Source organism: Oryctolagus cuniculus, chromosome 11 (assembly GCF_964237555.1).
Source record: "Oryctolagus cuniculus chromosome 11, mOryCun1.1, whole genome shotgun sequence".
In the NCBI taxonomy this organism is placed as follows: Eukaryota; Metazoa; Chordata; class Mammalia; order Lagomorpha; family Leporidae; genus Oryctolagus; species Oryctolagus cuniculus.
In genome coordinates, this window is record NC_091442.1 from 24,865,286 (window position 1) to 24,876,974 (window position 11,689).

At 56.7% G+C, this 11,689-nt stretch overlaps 1 protein-coding gene across 1 annotated transcript; it reads right to left on the reverse strand.

Annotated features, from left to right (window-relative positions):
* Positions 1 to 5,680: 5,680 nt before the first annotated feature.
* LOC138844259 (latherin-like) lies at positions 5,681 to 9,791 on the reverse strand. The gene is made up of 5 exons (XM_070051564.1): positions 9,695 to 9,791; positions 8,616 to 8,760; positions 7,403 to 7,480; positions 6,375 to 6,479; positions 5,681 to 5,834 (listed from the first exon to the last, which is right to left on the reverse strand). Exons 1-5 carry the CDS (start codon positions 9,789 to 9,791, stop codon positions 5,681 to 5,683), a joined length of 579 nt encoding a protein of 192 aa, XP_069907665.1.
* Between the last annotated feature and the right edge of the window lie 1,898 nt (positions 9,792 to 11,689).

Below are 11,689 nucleotides of genomic sequence, written 5' to 3' on the forward strand. Positions count from 1 at the left end.
TATTTCTATTGCACAGCACTGGGTTAGAGTATTACATAACTGAATTCACCAACCCAAGGATGTGGGGTCTAGTGTGTACTGCCCACTAGTTCCTTATGCACCCTCGTCATGGCTGCACCCTCCTTTCAATGGCTCAATCCATCACACACACCCTCGTCCTCAGAAAGTATGTGTGCAGCTCCCTACACTTCTATACTGACTGCTCAGAAGGGAGGGGTGCCTCCACCCCCACACCCTGTGGCCTGACCCCTAGAGCATCTCTGCATTGTCCCGAGTGCCAGATCCTCCTCACACCAGTGTGCTTGTCATGCTGCAGCCCATGGCTTTCCCCATGATGAAACCCAGTCATCCTGCAGTACCCAGCTGAAATCACGGTTCCTCCATGAAGCCTTTGGCAAAGCTGCTGGGCTTCACCTCCCATTGCCATAGACCCTCCACCAGAACATCTTACTGCATGTGATATTGCCTGTTCATTTGTTTTATCCCCTCCTAGACTGGGGACTCTGGAGTTCAGGTGCCATATAAATGATTCATCTTTGTAGTTCTGGCACCTGGTATTTGTCTCTCTCTCTTTTTTTTTAGATTGGTTTATTTATTTGAAAGGCAGAGTTATGGAGAGGCAGAGGCAGAGAGAGAGAGAGAGAGAGAGAGAGAGGTCTTCCATCTGCTGGGTCATTCCCCAGATGGCCGCAATGGCTGGAGCTGCACCGATCTGAAGCCAAGATCCAGGAGCTTCTTCTGGGTCTCCCACATGGGTGCAGGGGCCCAAAGACTTGGGCCATCCTCTACTGCTTTCCCAGGGTACAGCAGAGAGCTGGATCAGAAGTGGAGCAGCCTGGGCTAGAACCAGTGCCCATCTGGGATGCTGGCTCTGCAGGCGAAGGATTAGCCTACTGCACCACAGCACCGCCCTTAGAAGGCATTTTTACAAGGATGCTATTTTCAGAGAAAAGGAGAGGATTGTGTAAAATGAAATGTCATTATTGACTCATTTCTCATATATTTGCCACTATTCTGTGCTGAACACCCTCTGCTCATGTGTCACTATCTCAAATCTAACAAAACAGCACTCATAATATTCACTGCTATCTGACTTCCTACTTGTTTCTTTTCTGTCTCCCCCACTATATGTAGATGGTAAGAGGCAAATACCGGGGTCGGTGCTGAGGCATGGTGGGTGAAGTCCTTAGGCCCCTGCACCTGTGTGGGAGACCTGGAGGAACCTCCTGGATCCTGGCTTTGGATTGGCCCAATTCCGGCTGTTGCAGCCATTTGGGGAGTGAACCAGCAGATGGAAGACCTTTTTCTCTGTCTCACCTGCTCACTGTCTGTAACTCTACATCTCAAGTAAATAAATAAAATTTAAAAATAAATAAAAATAAAAAGGGGCCGGCGCTGTGGCACAGTAGGTTAATCCTTCCCCTGCAGAGACGGCATCCCAGATGTGCGCTGGTTCGAGACCCAGCTGCTCCACTTCCAATCCAGCTCTTTGCTATGGCCTGGCAAAGCAGTGGAAGATGACCAAGTCCTTGGGCCCTTGCACCCACATGGGAGACCTGGAAGAAGCTCCTGGCTCCTGGCTTCAGATGGGCACAGCTCCGGCTGTTGCGGCCATTTGGGGAGTAAACCAGCAACTGGATGGCCTCTCTCTCTCTGCCTCTTCTCTCTCTATGTAACTCAGACTTTCTAATAAATAAATAAATCTTTTAAAAAATAAAAATAAATAAAAATGCCTTCTATAACTGTGTTCCTGCCATAATCCAGCCGACTTAAACAATTTTTTTTCTTTTACTTTAAAAAGGAAACTCGCTTGCTTCTGTCTCTGGGCCTTTGCACTGGCCACCCCCTGGCTTGCGCTGCTTCCCTCTTGGGTCTTGGGACATCGTCTTCTGCCTTGTCATTCGGGACTCAGCTGAAAGCTCTCTTTCTTCAGGAGCCTCTGTCTGGCTCTATTATTAACCTGATGGCGCCTGTCCTGCCTCCACCCCGTCCCCTTCCTCGCATGCTCCTGGCTGGGTTTCTCCTCATCAAACCCACCACCCTCTGGAGCTGAGTTGGCTGTGGGTCACTCCCTCCTTCACTGTCCATTTGCCCAGGCAGCTCCAGGAGATCAGACTCCCAGTCCGTCCCCCCCCCCACCCCGCCGCAGCCCAGCATCTAGAGCAGTGCCTCCCATGGAGCAGCTGCTTGCTTACTCTTTATGAATGAATGAGTGAGTGAGTGACACACTGATAGTGACCCTAACGCGAATGGGATGTGCTGCACGGCTCACCAGTGTAGGACAGACGGGGCTCCTTCACTCTGCGGCCCCCGCGCTACTGTCCTGGGAGCTGCCCTCTCTCAGCACCGTGCCTGGAATGCAGAAGAGAGCCTGCAGTCGTGGGAGTGGGGGAGGATCAGAGGCCGAAGGAGCAGGGCAGGGCTGGGGGGTTGGGCAAAGGCCTGGAGACAGACGACTGGGGCTGGGAGCTCTGTCACTGGCTGCCACGGGCGGTCTCGCTGACGGAGCTGCACTTAGGCAATGCGGGGACGGACGTGGAGTCCCTCTGGCTCTGGCTCTGCCACTCTCTTCCGCGGGAGCACGGCAGGCATTCTTACCCGCTCCGGGTCTGTTTCCTCTTCTCCGACACACGGGGACAGTGATAATACCTACTTCCCAGGGTGGTTACGTGTGCTGGTTGAGCTAACGCTTGTCAAGCCTTCCCAGGGTCTGGGAAGCAAAGCACTGGGTCAGCACGTAGCTGCCATTGGTATTTCTAGCTGAGTAATCTTGGACAATTCCTGGGCCTTGGTTCCTTTATCCATAGGCTGGGAATGGCCACTTCCTCCCAAGCTAATTGCTTACGAGTGAGACAGTGGAGGAAGCTGGCATTACAGCAGCCAAGGTTCCCGTTTGCCTGGCCACCTGCCCCAAAGAGGAGGTTCTCCAGCAGGGTGAGGGTGTCGGTGCAGCTGCCAGCTCACACTTCCTATGGGTGAGCATGGGACGCAGGCCCTGGGAGTTTAAAGGCTCATTCTATCAACTGCCTCAAGCTCCCCATCATCATACGCGGTGAGCTCCTTATCAATGGAGGTTCGTGAGCAGAGGCCAGAAAACTGCTGGCGAGGAGAACCACTTAAGGGAGCTTTAGAAACCCCAGCCCCTGAGATTCAACCTTGCATTCATGGGGCCGGCACTGTGGTGTACTGGGCTAAACCTCCGCCTACAGTGCCAACACCCATATGGGCACAGGTTCCTGTCCCAGCGGCTCCTCTTCCAATCCAGATCTCTACGAATGGCTTGGGAAGGCAGTGGAAGATAGCCCAAGTAAGCGCTTGGGCCCCTGCATCTGTGTGGGAGACCTGGAGGAAGCTCCTGGCTCCTGGCTTTGGGCCAGCTCAGCTCTGGCTTTTGAGGCCATCTGGGGGTGAACCAGTGGATTGAAGACCGACCTCTCTGTCTCTCCCTCTCTCTGTAACTCTACCTCTCAAATAAATAAATAAATAAATAATCTTTAAAAAGAACAAATCTTGCGTTTGTTCCTTTGGGTTCTGACAGATATGGGACGCTTGGAGCAGAGACGACTGGAAGGAGACGGTTTTCTTTATGGGCTAAAACCAAGCTGATTCTCTGCTCTTAATGCAACATGGAGTATTTAAGAGGAGGGTAATCGGGCTGGTTTGGTCATAGCTCAGCATCTCTAGGTTTTTGGGACCAAAATAGGATTAGTTAGTGGTGGGGGTCAGGGTCTACTCGAGCACCGAGCTTCACCCTGGCCTTGGCACCGGGGCCTCCCCCATCAAAGGTCAGCTGAGGTATTGGGAGCTGCTTTGCAAGGGTCGTGGTGGGGGGAGGCTCGGGAGAGGAGTGGGAGGGGTGAGGGAGGGGTGGCAGCCTCCTCCCGGAGTGCTCCTGGCCCTTTGCACCTCCATGACCTACTGATTTCATTGACCAAGCGCTGATCCAGGTTGTAGAGCCAGCTGTTGATCAGAGGACACATCTGCAAGACAGGGAGACAGGCAGGGTTGGAGGAAGGCTCTGCGTGGAGCCTGCGGCAGGTGACCGCAGCAGGTTCCCCTGAGCCAGCCCAGCCAGAGGGACTGGGGACAGACTGCCCTGGGTCAGCTCAGCCACGTGGCAGCTGGGGGACTCGGGCAAACCAGTGGCCCTCTCTGGAACGCTTTGTTGAACCTGGAACACAGGGGCACCTGAGAACCTCGAGTATGAGATTGTTTGAAGCGTGATATTAAGACAGTTAGCACAGTGCCTGTGTGCGTCTTGAGGGCGGCTGTGCGTTCTGTGACCACCCACGCCCATCTTACAGAGCAGGAACCGAGCTTGGGCAGACGCAGCCCTGTGGTCACGCAGGTGCTGATTTTGACTTAAAGAGCTGAGCGATGGCTGTCGGGTGCCTGGCGGCAGAGGTGGGGCTCCCCGTGCGCCGCTTTGTATCCAGACCCTCCTTCCTGTCACCTCCTCCCACTCGCCACCCCCTCCCACTGCAGCAAGAAGCTCCAACCCCCCGCACGTGGGCTTGGCTCAAAAACGGAAGGGACCTGGGTTCCGCACTCACTGTTTCTTCCAAATTGCGGGCGATCAGGCGTCTCAGAGTTCTCTCAGCAAAACTCTCAATGCGCATCGCTAAGGGATGGTCTCTAAGCATAGGAGGTAGGACGCTGGCAAAACAGATTAAGTTCACATCACTGCTTGGCCCCGTGACCCGGAATCACTTAACAGCTACTCCACAGGTCGTCAGCAAGCTAGGACGCGGCCCTGCCCTGCTGCTCTGGCCTGCTTCCTTTTGCCTCCATAAAGTGATCTTGCCGTTTCCAGCACCTCGCCCTCCTCAACGCTACTGGAGTCGTCAGGGCTTACGGCTTCACTCTGTCAAGAGCTTGCATGGAAAGCACCTGGCCTGAGCGCTGGCTTGCAGCCTGGAGCCCAGGTTCCCAGCAGAGAAAGGCCTGGGGAGGGGCTCCTCGCTGTTCTCCAGGAGGGGGCGCTGTGCCTGGCCTGTTCTACCAGGGGAGGAAATGCTAGGACCAGATGTGCAAGGGTTCAGAAAGGATTCCACACCTTCCCAGGTCTCTCTGGAAACCTGGACAGCTGAGCTGCGTCAGAATAATGGACTCACGAGTGGAGACGGCAGGGTATAAAGCGAATGGGTGTTGGCCCCCGCCTCAATTCAGAAAATCTTGGAAAATGCTAAATTTGGAAGAAAGCGATAAAACCGCAGTTAATAAAAGGGCAACGCCTCTGAGGACACCGCCCTAAAGGGGGGACGTCACAGAATGGGAAGGACTGGGCCAGAGCCAGCTCGAGACGTGCCCCTCCCCGGGGCGGGGGGCAGCTCTGCAGACGGGTGTCTGGGGAGTGGCTTGGCGAAACCCAGAAGTCTTAGAGCTGTGGCTGCCTTGTGAGTGACCTTAGACGCCTATGGTCAGGAAATCATTCTTTTTAGTAAATCTTCTTAAGCCAAATTGTTCGGGGGTTATTTATGGTAGCAGAAGATTTAGAAGTAACTTCCACGCCCACAGAGAGGCAGGGGATCTTGCTCACTTCCTTCTCGGTATTCCCGGGGGACTTCTGCTCAAGTCACCGACACCATCATCCCCACAATACAATTTCAAAGGAACAGAGAATTCACCTCCCAGAGGCCTCCTGCTAACCCGCGGGGCAGGGAGGGAGAAGGTGGGCAGCTCACAAGAATTCTGTCTGTATCCGCACGGCCTCGGGCGATACACTGCAGTCCTTGGAGGTGAGTCGGTCTCTGCCGTCTGAGCCCTTCTCCAGAGCCAGCTGCACGTGGATGTCTGACCTTATCTCGGTTGTGATGGTGTCGAGGATCAAGAAGCTATTGGGAGGGGGGGGGCAGTGTAAGGCTGGGGGAGAGAACCTCGGCGCCTGCTGTGCCCCCACCTGCTTCTAGAATCACTGGCTGCACAGGGAGCGGGGGAGGCTGTGGAGAGCTGAGGGGCACCTGCCCTCCCTGGAAACACAGGCACAGACCACCCAGGAAACACCCGCGGCGACCTCCCAGCTGGGCTGCCAGAGCGCGTTCTGTGTTCTGGTCTTGAGCCATGCTCCATCACAGCTCGTGAAGTCCAAACAGATGGAAGCGGGCTCTCGGGGCACAAGAGCAGGGAGACCTGTGGACCGAGGGGCCTCCTCCCCGAGAGGGGCCCAGGTCTGAAGCAGCCAAGGTTCTGCAGGCTCCTAATTCTGCATGCAGGGTGCCCCAGGGCTGGAGAGGGCAAGGGGGTTGCCCCGGACCACACAAGACTGTTGCTGAGTTCACTATGGGTCTGACTGCTTCTCACAGCCCTGCCCGCCTGCGCCAGCCCCTCCCACCCGTACCACCCTGGGTGTTGCCCCGGCCTTGCGGCTTACTTACTTCACAATCATAGTGAAGGCCAGTGGGATGGTCAGGGTGACCTCCCTGCTCCCAGGCTTGCGGTCCAGGGACAGCTGAAGGAGGCGAGGCTCTTGCAGGAGCGCCCTGGGTGGAGACAGCACACAGCAGGGGGAGGGTGTGGCTCTGGCTGCAGGTGGACCTCGCCCTGCTCCTTGTGGGGCAGAGCAGGTGCATTCACGATGCCACCTGCACAGTTCCCGTGGTTCCCGCAAGGGGACACAGCCCTGAGCGAAAAGAAGCTCTCGCCACCATGCCTGTCCGCATGCTCCTGCCCAGCCCTTGCCTAGCACCAAGCAGACGGGAATAAACAGATACGCGAAAGAGCCAGATGGAGCTCTGGGCTCCTGGCGTTGGCCCGGCTCGACTCTGGCTGGTGTGGGCATTTGGGGAGTGAACCATTGATGGAAGAGCTCCCTCTCTCTTCCTTTCAAATAAATAAATATAAAATTTTTGAAATAATAAAAAAGAAAAAGACAGGGTCAGACAGCAGACAGAACAGGTATGAGGTCCTGAGGGTGGCACCTGTGTCTGAGCAGGGCCAGTGTGGCTGCTGGGCAGTGAGGGCAGAAGGGAACGGGGAGGTGGGAGGTCGCTGGGGCTGGATGGTGTGGAGCCTCGTTGGCCAATGGCCAGGACTTCGGGGTTGGCTCTGAGAGCAGTGAGAGGCCATCAGGAGGTGGGGGCAAAGGAGTTAAAGAATCTGCTCTGATTTTTTGTTTTAAGATTTAGTTATTTATTTGAAAGGCAGAGAGAGAGAGAGAGAGAGAGAGAGAGTTTCTATCCTCTGCTTTACTCCCAGTATAGCCGCAATGGCCGGCACTGGACCCGGCTTAACTCCACATGGGTGGCAGGGGTCCAAGCACTTGGGTCATCATCTGCTACTTACATTAGCAGGGAGCTGGGTCGGAAGTGGAGCAGCCAGGACTTGAACCAGCGCCCATATGGGATGCTGGCGTTGCAAGTGGCAGCTTTACCTGCTACGCCACAGCGCCAGCCCCCTGACTTACTTCTTAGATTCTTCTGGATGCTGGCAGAATGGAATGGAGGAGGGGGCCACCTGGGGCTTGAAGCAGGACGGTCCGGGGCTATAGGTCGGGGGGTGGGGGGAGCAATGGCGGGGGCTCAAGCCACAGGGGGCAGAGATGGTGGGTAGATGCCTGGGTCTGTGTTGCAAGCAGAGTAGTTGATTTGCTGATAGGCTGGGTATGTGTTTGGGTAGAGAGAGAGAAAGAGGGAGATGGAGAGGAAGGAGAGAGACAGAGAGGATCCAAGGACAATGTCAAGATTTTTGGTCAGAGCCACTGTTGGGTGCCGTGCCCTTCGCTAAGATGCAGCGGGCTGGGGAGCAGCTGAGACAGGGGACGCAGGCGGAGTCGCGGAGGAGTTTCCGACACGCGAGCGAGACCAGGGACCCGGGTCTTCCACACCCACCCAGGGTCCGTCTTTTTTGTTTTTTGTGGTGTGTGTGTGTGTGTGTGTGTGTGTTTACAGGCAGAGTGGACAGTGAGAGAGAGAGACAGAGAGAAAGGTCTTCCTTTTTGAGGTTGGTTCACCCTCTAATGGCCGCCGCGGCCGGCACACCGCGCTGATCCGATGGCAGGAGCCAGGTGCTTCTCCTGGTCTCCCATGGGGTGCAGGGCCCAAGCACTTGGGCCATCCTCCACTGCACTCCCTGGCCACAGCAGAGAGCTGGCCTGGAAGAGGGGCAACCGGGACAGAATCCGGCGCCCCAACCGGGACTAGAACCCGGTGTGCAGGCGCCGCTAGGGGGAGGATTAGCCTAGTGAGCCGCGGCGCCGGCCCCGGCGGTCTGTCTAACGTATGACATCGCCTCTGTTGATGACCACATGATTGTCACTGCTATTTCTGCTGTTTTGTTGCCTTCGCTGGGACTGGGGAGCGGTGCTGAGCACGTGCACGCTGCAGCCGAGGGGCAGAGGTCGGGGTTCCCATTTACCAGGGGCAAGGGTGAGGCCGAGAGAGCGGAAGAGGTTGGCGTGCTTGGAGCTGCGGGTCTCTTCCCAGGCTAGGGCACCGAGTACCTCTGTGTCCCCTGCAGCACCGCCCCAGTTTCCTGTCTCTCCCTGGGGTGGGAATTTCTCCCAGCCAGGGGGTCTCAGGCCATCGGAGCTGGAAGGGCCCTCAGCTGAGGGTCTCTGCGAAGTCAGGAAGCACGGAGCGAGCCCGGCAGCCCCCTGCCCAGCCCTCCAGGCCACTCACTCGGCATCTCTGTTATCCCTGTGTGGGTGAACGGGGATTGCCCAGAAAGTCAATGTGTATTTGAAGAAGTTGCCCAGCAGAGTCGGCAGGTCTCCCGTCTGCAGCCTGGCGAGCAGGCCCTCCTGGAGCAGTCCTTGAGCCAGAGCTGCAGAGAAGGCAGGGACCCCCAGACCCCAGTCAGACCCCCAGATCCTAGTCAGACCCCCAGACGCCCGAGACCCCCCAGGTGCAGGCTTGACCTCTGGGCACACCCCACACACGCATTTGTTCTTCGTGCCTCTCTTCTTTCTGGCCTGTTTGGTGCTGGGCCAAGTTCTAGGGTCGATCATCCAGCAAATGTTGGGAGGGGTCTGCAGTGTGCCAGGGCTGGGCCAGAGCTGGGCGTGCCCTGGGGAGGGCAGATGGAGACCCCTGCTCCCCTGGCGCTGCAGCCTGGTAGGGATGGGGGTGACAGATGGTAACACCGTGAGGAAGGGGACGTGCAGGATCGGGACTGCTTCCCAAGTCTCCAGTGGCCAGTCAGGTGCGCACTGGCCAATCAGAGAGGGCACTGGTCAAGGCTATGGGCTCTGCAGGCTGGGCGAGGTGTCACCCTTAGGTTTTGCTTGGTGGGGAGGCTGGGGTCCTGGAGGCGAGGCTGGGGAGGTCAGGGCAGGCCTTTCCGCTCAGGTGAGCCATGAGCAGGGCCTGGCCGGGAAGGAGGCAGCCTTGGTGAGGGCGAGAGTGCTCCAGGCAGAGGGGACCGCAAAGGCACATGCTTGACGCGTTGGCGAGGCCGCTGGGGTAAGATGGGAGTGGGCGCGGGTGGCGAGACAGGTGTGCGGGGCGGGGGCCGGTGCGTGCGGGCCCCTTGACGGTGACCCTTAGTGAAGCAGGGCAAGGAGACAGGAAAGCGGGGAGGCTGGGGAAAGAGAACTACATGGAGCCCCGCCCGGGACAGTGAATGATTGGCAGGGTGAACCGTGTCCTGGGCACCAGGCTTGTGAGAACAGAAGCGGCCCTGGCTCCTGGCCCGGCCTTCGAGGGCAGTCCTAGGGGCTGTGACCGGCCAGGCCTGGCCCGAGGCAGGGCGGTCTCACCGTCAGTGAGCTGGGGAGAAAATGCAGGCGGGTCTCCTTGAGCAGACGCCAAGGCCAGCAGGCCGCAGGGGAGCAGGAGGGCGGAGACCACCAGCATCTTGGGCCCCTGCGGGGGAGCAGGAGAGAGACAGGTCTTCCAGAGCTTGGGTGCAGCGGCCACAGGGCTCACTTCATTTCACCTACACCCATTTTACAGACAGGGCCGCGAGGTGCAAGAGGGGACGTGCTTTTTCCTCCCGTACAGAGCAAAAAAGGGAGGGTCCCTGAGTTGAAGTCACTTGCCCCAGTCTGCACCACCCAGATTCACGCCCTGGAGAGCCGGCCATGCGGGCTTTTGCCACGTGGCTCCCGCTTTCCCGGCAGGGCTGCTCCCTACACAGGGAGAGGCTGTGGAGCGTCAGGAACACGAGTGGCCTCTCCCTGCAGGCCACTCTGGCTGGAGGCCTCTGACTTCAATAAATCTTGCTTAAAAAAAAAAAAAAAAAAAAGGAAGTCTCTGAAGCCCTTGCCCTCCCACCAGCTGCGGGGCTGTGGGATGTGGGCCCCTGTCTTCACCACGTGCCCATGTTGTGCGGGCTGCACGCTGCCCATCTGAACATGAGCACACGTGGAATTTGCCACGGCTTCAGGGACAGACAGGTCTGGGCTGGGGTCCCCGCTCTGCTGCCTGCCTGCTGGGGAAACTGGGCCACCTGGGTCTGTGGAGCCCCGGCTCCCTCACCAGGGAGCTGCAGGTGCCGCAGCCTCACCCCTGCCTCTCAGCTTCTTCCTAGGCACTTAGCACAGCACCCTTGCAGTGGTCAGTTTTCCACATGCACTTAGCACAGCACCCTTTGTGTGTGGCCAATTGCTATCATGTTACTGAATCTTATTTGCTAATTCTAAGGATTCATCTTTGTGAGTTGGCAGGGAAGGGCCCTCTAGGAGCAGGAGCAAAGCCAAAACAGCTCTCCTCGAGTCAAAAATAAGTCTAGGCCACAGGTGTCTTCCTTCCTGTCTGGGAAAAGATTCAGAGTCTCGGCAATTTTTCTCACAATGTCCAGCACCTAAAAAAAAATTACAAGGCACGAATGCTTAAAAAAAAAAAAAAAAAAAAAAAGACCGGGGCCGGTGCTGTGGTGCAGTGGGTTAACACCCTGGCCTGAAGAGCTGGCATCCCATATGGGTGCCAGTTCGAGACCTGGTTGCTCCACTCCTGATCCAGCTCTCTGCTGTGGCCTGGGAAAGCAGTAGAAGATGGCCCAAGTCCTTGGGCCCCTGCACCCATGTGGGAGATCTGGAAGAAGCTCCTGGCTCCTGGCTTCGGATCTGTGCAGCTCCAGCCATTGCGGCCAATTGGAGAGTGAACCATCAGATGGAGGATCTCTCTCTCTCTCTCTCTCTGCTTCTTCTTTCTCTGTGTAACTCTAATTTTCAAATAAATAAATATTTAAAGAAAAAAAGGCCAATGAACGGAGACCAACAGACTCAGATATATAATAATATAGTGGACCCAGCGGCTTAAAATTCAAATACTGGGCAGACAGCCGGGCAAGCTAAACCCACAGAGTGTAATAAGGAGGCACAAGCCCTTTGGTGTCTTGGGGCACTACCTATGGGGGACCCCAGGTAACCAGGGTCAGTTTAGGGCCACTCTGAGAGTCTGCATGAAGATACAGGGGTTTGGGGATGGGAGAGGAGCGTGGAGGACTCACGTGGACTAACTCCTACCCCCCACGTCCGTTTTGCAGGCAGGAAATCGAGGCTCAGTGCAGAGTGAGGCCAGAATCCCACTCTCTGCCTTCTAGCTGTGTGTACTGAACTCTATCCTGCGTTCACAGGTCACTCTGCGTATCCAACAATGAAAGGCAATTCTGGACTCCTAATCCTTCCCTGGTCCCGACACTGCCCTGGGTAGAAGGCAACTAGCGGAGCCAGGAGGGGAGAAGGTCACCAGGGAAGCCTTTGGACGCTGACCCCTGGGGACACACAAAGCCCTGGGGACAGCCCCGCCCT

Bases quoted from the DNA above. Each gene is read 5' to 3' on its own strand.
- LOC138844259 (XM_070051564.1), bottom strand. From the start codon at position 9,791: ATGCTGGTGGTCTCCGCCCTCCTGCTCCCCTGCGGCCTGCTGGCCTTG. The intron at 7,481-8,615 runs GTGAGTGGCCTG...CCCGACCTATAG, and splicing joins AGGGATAACAGAGATGCCGA to CCCCGGACCGTCCTGCTTCA. The intron at 6,480-7,402 runs GTAAGTCAGGGG...GTCTCCACCCAG, and splicing joins CATCCAGAAGAATCTAAGAA to GGCGCTCCTGCAAGAGCCTC.